This window comes from Prosopis cineraria, unplaced genomic scaffold (assembly GCF_029017545.1).
Source record: "Prosopis cineraria cultivar Desert tree isolate PC_DT_omini unplaced genomic scaffold, ASM2901754v1 PC14, whole genome shotgun sequence".
NCBI classification, from domain to species: domain Eukaryota; kingdom Viridiplantae; phylum Streptophyta; class Magnoliopsida; order Fabales; family Fabaceae; genus Prosopis; species Prosopis cineraria.
In genome coordinates this window covers 25,767,795-25,779,878 of record NW_026555345.1, presented here as the reverse complement: position 1 = coordinate 25,779,878, position 12,084 = coordinate 25,767,795, and the positions used below count along the sequence as shown (strand labels likewise).

The following is a 12,084-nucleotide window of genomic DNA, read 5'->3' as shown; positions in this document are numbered from 1 at the left end:
AATAGGTTTTATAATAATTTTTTTATATAGAACCTATATATAATTTCCCCTATTTTATTGGAAGAATTGCGTTAAAGTTATCAAGTTTAATTGCTAATAAATTTTATAGTAATTAATTTTTTATAAGGACTTATATATAATTCTCCCTATTTTATTCGCTTTATTTCTCATTTTAACTGATATGAGTTATAGGTATTTTGTAGAAGTTGAATTGATTTTAATTTATATCTCATTTTTTTATATTTAATTACAATGTAAAATAGCAAACTCCATTATAAAATTCACCTATATTATATTTTCTTTATGCAATAAATAAAGATTAAAATATACATTTAGTTATTTAATTTTATACAAAATTTTATTTTAGTCTCATAATTTTATAAACTATTTTTTTAATTCTTTAAATTTAACACTGTTAGTTTCATTCCAACAAATTTTTATATTAAACTTTTAAATATTGACAAAACATTATTAAATATTGACATATTAAATTTTATTTTTTAAAAATAATAGTGATTGATAAAAAAAATATTTAAAACTATCAATATTAGAGTTAAAAGATTAAAAAAATAATTTATAAAATTAAAGAATGAAATTAAAATTATATATAATGTTACAGAATTAAAAGTATGCTTTGGCTGTTAATAAGAGAGAGAACAAAAATTAAAGTCGTGGATCCCACGTAGTCGAAAAGGAGCAGCATTTGTAAAAGAAGTATTGCAACAAAGATGAGCTAAGTGCTTGGTCAAACAATTGGAGGCACTCTTCTAATACTTCTTCAATTAAAAAATATAAAATATCTTTATTAAATTTTATTTTTAATAAAATAATTACTTATTTTTTAACTAACATTATTTTTTTATATTTATTTTTATTAAATATCTTATAATAAAATAAAGTTATTCTCAATAAGGGTACTCTTAAAAAAAATAATGATTACACTTCGAAAGATTAAAAATATCTTATATTTTTAATATCCAACTCCTCAAAAAATACCTTACATTTTTTAATGAAGGGAGTATTTTTTATAAATTATTTTTATTAATTTTATTAATATCAATATAAAAAATTTAAAAGAATAAAAGTACGTAAAATTTTAAATATATTTTTATATAAAAAATTAAAAAAATAATATCATATTATTTTTTCTCTCTTTTAAAGAGTAATTTAAAAAATTAAATATTGTTTAAAATATTATATTATGGTTTATAAATGAAATTAAATAGTAAACTTTTTAAAACGTGCCTGACAAAGGAGACAACTTTTTAAATATTATGTTTGATTTGAACTTGCGACCCTGATCTTTCTACTATTTCTATATTTTATTATTTCGAATGATATTCCGCGTGCTTTCTCGTACCATCACGCGATTCGCCTCCCATTAAATCTCGTCGTGGTTCAATCTGGTGTACAGCAAATCGCTATATCGAACTGAACAGAGCATCCACTTTCACGTGCCTTGAAATGATATCGCAGGTGTTTTACGTACTACTTTTGCCTGAAAGTTTCACGTGCCTTGATATGAGTTGCTTGTATTTTTCTTCATCTAACGAGCTACAAATATTTATTGATGATTAAACTAAGATCATTCACAATTATAACTTCTCTCAATTTTTTTATGTTTTTTAAAAATAAAATTTCGTTGTTGTTTTATCTATTGAAAAACATTACTCTAATATTTTTTTTGTTATTCCCTCCAAAAAAAATATAAAATATTTTTAATTAAATTTTATCTTTAGTAAAGTAATTACTTACTTTTCAACTAATTCTATTTTTTTATATTTACCCCTATTAAACACCCTACAATAAATATAAAGTCATTATTAATAGAGAAACTTTTGAAAAAAAGTAATAATTATACCGCAAAAAATAAAAAATGTTTTATATTTTTTAACATCTAACTTTTCAAAAAATGTCTTACATTTTTTAACGAAGGGAGCATACTTTTATTATTAAATGGCTTGATCCATAGGAATGTTGGGCTTGTTACAATTGTATTTGTCACGAAGAATCTGGACCTAAAGGCAGATTGGTTTTGTGATTAAACCTCAATATAGCTTCATGATATCAGCTGTATTTTGACTTTTAAGTTTCTTGTAGCTAGGACCACCAACTTTTTTATTGTTAGTGATGCAATTCTAAGATATGAGGTGAGGTTTTCTGAATCCAGAAGAATCCCAAAGGAAGTCTCTAGAGCTTCTTTCTAAATCAGCTAAAACATTATCTGATAGAAATATAGTCTGCATAATATAACTAGGAAGAACAGAGAAGATAGAATTTATAAGAATAGATTTCCTTGCTATAGTGAGATAACGACCCTTCCAATTTGATAAAAGAGATTTTGTCTTGTCAAGGAGGGGTGCAAAATTTAATTTTGAAGGTCTCTCATAAATTAAGGGAATGCCAAAATATTTTCTAAGATTGCCTGTTAGTGAAATTTTCAAGTCCTCACTAATCTACATGGCCCTGTTTATATTAACGTTACAAGAACAGAAGAGTTTGGATTTAGATAATATACTTACTAATATATTTATTTTTAAGCAGGCTTTTAAATAGATTTTCAGATCAGGTCAGGCTTTAGATAAATTCAAGCTTGAATTGTAAAAAAAGTATTATACAGGCTTCAGATCAGGCTCATGTCTCTAATTTACCTCATAGACTCAAGCTTATTTAGTTAAAATTTAATTTGACCTAGTCTATTTCTATTTTTAACCTCAGACACTTTTTTTTTTATTTGGCAGAGAAAGGATGTATTATCATACGGTCATCGTCTGATCAAACCCAATATGCGGTGAGATCAGTAGATTTCTACAATATCTAATTTTTTCCTTTCAGTAATTATTTACTAGTTTCGCCCCAAAAATTTGCCAATCAAATGGTAGAATTTACCATTCATTCGGTGGGTGTTTCTTTTTTCTGCACATTTGTACTAACTGAAATTAAAGGAGATAATAACTCGTGGCTGCAGATATGTGAATGCTATGTAATTAATCTCTCATGGTATTGCACTATTTAAGCCACTTCATCTGTAAATCACAATATTTGAGCTGCAGATGTAACAGAAACACTTCTAAATGTTCACAAATTAGCATGAATTTTTGGTCCAAGTTCATCATAGACCTGGGACGTCATTTGACTTCTTCAATTGTAATTGTAAGTTACAATATTCTACTTTCATTGTCCCTTGGCGCCTTAGTAACTCAGATTAAGTTACTATAAGAATGTCTAAGCGTGAGTGAACATAAAATATTAAATAAAGTCTTATATTAAATAAAGTTAAGTTTAGTTATTAATATATAAAAAAAAATAACTAAATCCAACTCGTTCTAATGTTGTTTATAAGAGAGAGAATGATTTTTTATCACGAGCTATGCCAAATACAATTCTGATAGATAACGAAACTACTTTTTTCTCTATTGCTACATTGTGCATACATTTACAGATGGTATAAGGTTTATTTATGCCTGCAAGTCACAGCTGACTCTCTGGTTTGATTAACGTTAAAATATTTCAGCGTTTTTCAACAGGAAAACCAATAACAGGCTCAATCTTTGAAGCCATACTTCTCAGCTCAGCCACTTCATCATCATTTAGCCTCCAACCAACTGCACCTACGAATTCCTTAGCTTGCTTTGCAGTTTTATAGCTCCCGCAAAGTAATTAAACTTTAAGCCCTGCGGCATGTCCTTATCTCAATAAGTTCATAAGGCCAATGTTACCCAATTTTTCAGGCAATACTTTTCAGATTTTCTTTATAAATAATTTCTACCAACTTTATTAATATTAATATAAAAAAATATAATAAATAAAAATGTATGAAATTATAAATATATCCTTATATAATAAATTTAAAAAGTGATATTATATTACTTTTTCTCTTTCATAAAAAATAATTTTAAAAATATTTTTTAAATATTACTTAAAAGGTCGCATTGTAATTTATAAATTGAATCAAATATATATTTTAAAATATGACTTATAAATGAGATAAAAAAAGTAAATATCAAAGAGCAAGTTGTGCCTCTTTGGTGGGATCTCATTCTATCGTCAATCAATGTTCAAGTGAATTTAAGTCAAAATGAAAGGTGTCACATCATATAAAGTTGAGTTTAATAATTAATACTTTTTTGATTTAAAATATACTCACTCTATTAAAAAATATAAGATATTTTTAATTAAATTTTATTTCAATAAAGTAGTTACTTACTTTTTATCTAATCATATCTTTTCACATTTATCCTATTAAATACCCTATAATAAATATAAAACAATTATTAATAGGGGTACTTTTGGGAAAAAAGACAATAATTACACCTCAAAAAATTAAAAATGTCTTATATTTTTTAATATTCAATTCCTTAAAAAATGCTTTATATTTTTTAATGGAGGGTGTTTTCATTTTACTTTAGCTAATATTGATTTAAAGTATAAGTAATTTAATACATGTAAAAAATATTTTCTCCGTTTTACCTTATACTCATTAACATATATCCTTGTATAAAATTATCTCTCATTCATCATGAAGTGCTTTAGTTATTAAGAGTAAGAGTTAAAAAAATAATATATATTTTTATCATGATGAAAATTTTATTAGTATGTAAAATTTTTTCAATTGCGTATATTTTGGACGCGTATGCTCCCTCCACTCCAAAATACAAACATTTTTCTTTAGTTAATCTTAATTTAAAATATAATCAATCTAGTATATGTAAAAAAAAATTACTCATTTTACCTCTTAGTTAATTTAGATTTTTGTATAGATATATCTCTCACTCATCATAAAATACATTGGTAATTAGGAACGGGGATAAAAAAATATATTTTTATGAGAATAAAATCTTTAGTGGTATGTGATTTTTTTTAAAAAAATTACTTATATTTTGAATATGAAGGAATAATAAAAAAGAAGGATTTGTAAACTTGGATCTTAAAATTTTAAATTAAGATGTGGCATTCTCTTACCAATTTATCCATAAGCTTAATAATTAATATTAAATAAAAAAATAATTTATAAAAATTTGAGTCTTAAAATTTTTCATTAACATATGATATCTTTAAGCTAATCTTGCCCTCGAGCGTGTGTGCGTGTGTCCATATATATTTTATGGATGTCCGTCATCCAATCACATTTCTTAGTGTCTCCATGATAGCACGGCCTATCTTATTATCGGTAATTTGTATTTCTTTTTTGTTAGTGTATAAGCTCATATGTTATGGAGAGGCTCCCGTGACCGTATAAAATAACTAGCTAGTGAGAACCACGGGGAGGGATTTCCTTCAGTGGAAATCTGCGCCGTGGTTGGGAAGTAAGCAATGGGTAGAAAGAAAGAAGTGTATAATAAGATTTATTTTATGCTAACTATCTTGTGGAGTTTTTACTAAATAAGAAATTAATTATTATTAAAAGGAAACAGGCCTTATATTTTCTTGAATGATGATTTGTTTACTTGATCCCAATATTTGTTTTTCTATAAAAATTGGTTATCTTATAGACTTGTTAAATACTTTATTCGTTAAAAAATATAAAGTATTTTTAATTGAATTTTACTTAAATAAAGTAATTATCTACTTTTTAATTAACCTTATTTTTTTATATTTATTCATATTAAACATTATACAATAAATATAATGTCATTATCGATAGTGGCACTTTTAGAATAAAAGCAATGATTATACTTCAAAAGATTAAAAATGTCTTATATTTTTTAACATTCAACTCCTTAAAAAATATTTTATATTTTTAAACGAAAGAAGTAATAAGTATGATGATTGTTAAAATAAAACGGTACTTCTATTTTTTTGAACTAGGAGCAGTTATCTATTTTCAACATCAAAATTAATTTCTAGCAGGAAAAAAAAACCTCAAAATTAATTAATTACAAGGAGGACTTCAATGAGCACAGAGTTAAATCAGATTTTTTGAACCTTTGTTGCAATTAAAGTTCTACAGCCGTCTTGGCAGTGATTTTCCCATTTTATTATGAAAATATCGCTTTCACTAGTAAATTTATGTTTCTGACATTATCTAAATTGTGAACATGATATGGTGTCTCGACTCTCGTGTCATCACGTGATCTGCCTCCGATTGTGAAGAGAGAGGCTGTTTACGACAGGACAAAGTAACAACTTTCCCTGTTTCACATGCCTTGAAATGATCCCATGTCCTTTACGTTCACTCGCCTCATGAAACCTTCAACTTTCATCAATTTTTTTCAAAACACTTTTTAAATAATACATTATTTACCTTCAATTTGAAGCTTTTAAAAATGTGCTTTTCAAGAGGGAAACAAAACTGTTTTTGGCAATTTAAGTGGCAATTTAAAGTAAGACGAACCATGTATGCCATTCAATTTAAAATCATATTGTACATTACTGAATAATTAATCACATGAATTTTCAGTTTTAATTCATATATATCTGATTATGTATATATTTTTTATTCAATATATCAAACTTCTTATTATTTTTTAATTTTATTATTTAACGCATCAAATTTTATATTATTTAAAAATGTTTATTAATTTTTAAATATTTTTAATATATTATATTTACATAATAAAACTTAAACATTATCCTAAGTCAACGTGTTTTTTTGATAATTATATATTTAAAAATATATTTTATTATATTTATTCAAATAACTTTTAATTTATTAAATTGGGTTTTAAAAAGGTATATATATATATATATATATATATTAATTTTTGTCAAATTAATTTTTGACAAACGCGCACTTACAAGGTGTGTTGGATTTTACTAGAGTCGGGAATAAGGATCGAGCTTGGAGGGCCGGGGTTGTAGGTCCTGTTTAAATAAGAATTTAGATTTTAAAAATTATTTTTTTTAAAGGAACCGAGCTTGAGGGCTTGGCCCTAATAAGCCCTATGAAAAAAAGCTCGGGCCCGAGCGGCCCTCCAAGCCCTGATAAGCCTGATTATTTTATATACACATACATACATATATTTGATTGATAATGACACAATTTGGTTAATATTTATTGTAAATGATGAAGAAGAAGTTGTAAAGGTAATTGATATTGAATTTTCACCTCTATCTTCATTATTCAATAAGTATACTTACATTCGAGAGATCTAATATTTTATTTATAGATAATGAGGATGAAGAGGATTTGGGTTTTAATTGATGAATGTATGTTGTTTAGATTTCTAAATATGTTGTTTAATTTTTAAAATATTGTGTGAATTTTAATTTTTTAAATTTTAAAATATTTTAATTAATTTATAATATTTAATTTAATTTCAATTTTTTTATTTTTTAATAGGGCTTTCGAGCCCGACCCTGAGCCCTTTACATAAGGGCTGGGTTTTAAAAAAGGAATTAAAAATAGATAACCGGACTCAAGGACCTAGGCCCTTGAGGGCCGAGCCCGCCCGTATTCCCATCTTTAGATTTCACTTGAAAAAATTAATTATGAAAAAAATTGATTATTAAAATATGATAATGTTTGGATAAATTTTAGAAATTGGTTATGACAGTTAATGATGTTTGGATAATTTTTTAAGAATTAATTTTAAGTGGGTAATTCTACTATTTAAGATAACAAGCTAATAATATTTAAAATTAATTTTTTAAAATGAAATAAATTTTAGCTTATCTCAAGTAAAGTTTGAAAATTAAATAGAGTTTGAAAAAATTAAGATGTTTGAATAAAATTTTTCAAAATCATAGTTTGAGCCTAAAATTAATTCTAAAAAAGTATCCAAACAAGTCTACAGTCTTCTATTAAAATATGTCAAGCTTTTCCTCTAGATGAAAATTGAAATATGATACTTTTATATATATATATATATATTTTTACTAATCTCATCAATGCTGTTGTAAAAGAAAAGGTAAAATAAATAAAAGTGTTTACACTTTTAAATATATCCTTATATAATAAATTTTAAAAAATAATGATTTGTTACTTTTTTTTATAAAAAATAATTTTAAAAATATCTTTTAAATATTACATGAAAACAACGTCATGCTTTATAAACAGCCTCAGTCGGACTGTATCAATCTCGGTGCGGGGTTAAAATTTAGTTAATCACAGAAGATTGACGGACATGACATACTTTCTCAAATTATTGGGAAAAAAAATATAATGTCATAAATTCCTAGATTTTTTTAGCTATTTCGTGTACTCATCCAATATCAAGAGTCCATGTAAATTTCGGATGGGTATAACCAATTATGAAAACAATTCATTAATATAATTATTTTTGATTATAATTAATTATATTAGAATGTAATCTAATTGAATATTATTTATCTAAAATTAATTTTAATAGAATTAAAGATATTTGAATGACTTAGTTAGAATTAATTTTAGCTGTACATATTATGGACATTACTTTTTAAAATTAAATTATTGATAAAGTTATATATAATATTATAAAATTTTTTAAACTTTATTTAAGAAGTAAAATATATTATTTACCTTATATATCTAATTAATTATAGAAATTGAAATTATATTAATATTAACAATCTAATTTATGTAAATAAATAACTCAATATATCTAAGTTCAAATAACTTTAATAAAAGAAAAAGATATAGTTCTTAAATACTACACATTAATTTTACAATAATTAATAAAAATGATAATATACAACCTGATTTCTATTGATAATGTGGATATGAGTCATATCTGATGAAGATATTATAGATAATGGTAAGGATGAATATTCATTAACGTGATAATCCTTTTCATGCTCTATTTGATCTTGCCTTTCATGATGTATAAAACCAAAATCAAAATCAAGCAGGTGAAGGATACTGGTGGGTTAAAGACTTAGTGATTTGAACAAATTTTTTGGTTGAAATTTTAAAATTTAAATTCAAATAATGGAAAAATAGATAGAAGAGATGCAAATAAAATAATTGGATAAAATAAAAAGCAAAAGCAAGTCGCCGGTGGATCATTGGCTCCTAGCACCACACTCTCATCCACATATACACTTTCCAGCCTTTGCAATAATTTAATCCCTGGGGCAGCCACCCACAGCTTCTTTCTAAACGTGATTAAGGCGTCAATAATCGATTGACACAATTTTTTGCAGTGTGAATAATTTTCATTCCAATTGTGATTTTGCCCCCAAAATCGATTATTTCTCCTATCCAAACAGGCAGCAAATTGTTTAACTTCATGTTTCGCACCATATAACATAACTGAGTTTCGAAAAAAGATTTAAGCCATAGAAAATAAGAGAAAGAAGAGTAGGAGAATAGCACCTAAGGCCTCATAATAGAAAAAATCACACTTAAGAAAGATCTAATGCATTATAAATTATTTCCATGTGTTCAAAAGCTTAAATGCAAAGATGTTTTTTTTTTTTGGGGGTGAAAAGATGCATTTATCCTCAACTACATGAACTTTGTATGATAAACAGGCATGATATTGTTTACATATGGACGTTGTCATATTTTTTTCACAGATATTGTGTATATAGACCCAGTAAACTTGTACATTTGAAACAAATGTATTTTTAAGGAAAAAAACTGTATTTGAATTTGAGAAAGTCAGTAAAAGCAATTCAAAATACATTTGGCTTTAAGTGCGATCCTTCCAACAAGAATTCCTTGATTTTTTTCCGTTGCTTAGTTGCTAACGTCAATTCCTTTTTTTTCCCCCATAGATTAGTTGCTAACTTCGCTTTCTAACTTCTGTTCCTTTGACTTGAGTATTTTCATCCACTACATCCATTTTGAGTGCAAGACTATATATATATATATATCCAAGCCATTGGATTTCATTTAAGGGCTTTCATGGCCTAAAATAATATATTGGACTCATTACGTGTAGTGGTGAGACATTTAATTTCATGTAATATGTATACAAAATCCATGATGTGTAGAAAATGCACATAAGCACATGTGACAAGTTGGTAAGTATAGAATTTTAGGCTCAAATGTCACCCATCAGATCATATATTTGAGGATTAATTAATTTGGGTCAACAGCCTGTGATATGGGAGCTTATGCAAAAGAATTACAAATTTTTCACTTAATTGAAAATACAGAAATAAAATAATCATATTCTTATAATTTTTGCACTTAATCAATTTAAGTAAACAATACAGGTACCGTTATGGCCCATGCATCCTGAGTTGATGAATAAGAAAATCTTTGCGCAGTCCCTCCCCAAGCAATAAGTAGCAACAAAAAAAAAAAAGATTAGATTTGTAATTAGAAGAGATTAAAATGGAATCCTACGACAAAGAGGGGGAAAACTATGTGAAAACTATGGAACCCTAAACCCAAATCCTAAGATTTGTAATTGCTTCGGTCCCCCACTATTTTATTAGTACGGGACTGGTCCATCCACTTCAGCCAATGACAACAATAATATTAATAATAATTTAACTTTATTTTGTTTCCTAAGCCGCCCATCAAGTGAGCATGGGTTTTGGGTTGTTTTGTTTTGTTTTTGTGTCTGTTTGGTATTTGTTTTGTGTGTTTATTGACAGCACTGGTGTTCTTCGTTTTATATTCTGAATGAAAATGTTTCTCGTACTATTCAAAAGAAAAAAAATTAATAATAGTTTTATGTGCAATGAATCTCTCCCCGATAATTTTATTTCTGCAACTTACATTGATGAGAAGATGATATGATGATAATGAGTCGAATTTTTAACCAGTTTGCAATAAGACAATGCAAGAACAAAGGACGCCCTATATAAAACAAGATCATGAGCGCCTGCAAGCAACGAGTTTGTGGAAAGCAAACTGCACGTGAATGCAAGGTCATAGAATTAGTATGTAAGGTGATAAGCTTAGTGTACAAGGTAATAGATTTGACATATGCAAGGTTAAAAGTTTGGGATACATTTGATTCTTAATTTGGTTTGAGTCCCTCAAAACAATTATCAATTATCATTATAAGATGTTTCCCAAAAGTTAAAATATTTTTTTTCTATTTTATTCTTATTTTAAAAAGATAATTGAATGACCTATCTTTTTCTCCTCATTTTTTAAAAAAGATATAATTAAAAAGTTAAAAGAAAATTATAAAAGTTAAAAAATAATAAAATAACTTTATTAAAAGGGTAATCATAAGCAAGGCCTTTCACAGAAGCACAAAATTTCCACACAGTGGAATTTTATAGTATTCTGCAGGCCCAGTGACCTTCATTATAGTTAAATTTTTCATTGAAATGATGCAATTACTCATATATCTGGTTTTTTTTTTTTAAAGAAAAAGGATCATTGTTGTCGAAGCTCCAATACTGGCGGTCGAACTGCCGCAGCCGGCTACCAGAGCTTCGGAGCGTTTGAATCCTTGACCTTTTGGTTGTCCAAAAAGTATGCTGCCATTGAATCACCTAAGCCCCCAAGCCACTAGTTAAAATTGGATGGTCCAGGTTAAATGTAATTTATTTTTCATATTTTGAATAGTTTTTTACTTTAATATAAAACTTACAATAAGCTACAAGCAATGAATTTCCAATAAGAAAAGAATAAGCATGGTTATAAAGCAAGATCATGAGCCTGCAAGCAACGAGTTTGCAAGAAGCAAACTGCACGTGCATGCAAGGCACAAGATATTTTATTTAATGAGATTAGACACATAACAAAGCCATAAATAGTATAGGCTTTGTTTACACATGAGACAAGAAGACACCATTGATTATTATTGATGCTAGAGACATATTCTCAGAAATCGGGTGCTAGCTAGTTAGGTTTAGCAGCAGAAGAGCAAGAGTCGTAGCAGAAGTTGGTGATATCCGTGCAGACGCACGTGCGAGGATATTTGAAATTACAGATACAATTCTTACAAGCAGAGTGGCAATTTTCTGGCAATATATCATTGCACTTGCATTTTGGTGGGATTGACTTGGTGCAAGCGCAGTTGTCACAGCAGGCTGTTGTGGTGGACTTGACCATGTAGTTCCGTTCGCCGCCCATCAACGCCTGAGCCACGACGGTGTTTACGTCGAAGCGAGCCTCTGCAGCTGCAGTGATGGCCGCCGCCACCAGGAACAACACCAGACCTATCTTGCTGAAACCCATTCTGTGTGTGTGTGTGTGTGTGTCTGCGTTGATGAGTGGTTCTTGTGAAGTGATGGTGAGCGGCAAGGAGA

The 12,084-nt window shown here is 27.4% G+C and overlaps 1 protein-coding gene across 1 annotated transcript; it reads right to left on the bottom strand.

Moving 5' to 3' along the window:
* Positions 1-11,470: 11,470 nt before the first annotated feature.
* LOC129293934 (Bowman-Birk type proteinase inhibitor-like) lies at positions 11,471-12,084 on the bottom strand. The gene has a single exon (XM_054932075.1). It carries the CDS (start codon positions 12,011-12,013, stop codon positions 11,675-11,677), a length of 339 nt encoding a protein of 112 aa, XP_054788050.1. The 5' UTR covers positions 12,014-12,084; the 3' UTR covers positions 11,471-11,674.

Bases quoted from the DNA above. Each gene is read 5' to 3' on its own strand.
- LOC129293934 (XM_054932075.1), bottom strand. From the start codon at position 12,013: ATGGGTTTCAGCAAGATAGGTCTGGTGTTGTTCCTGGTGGCGGCGGCC.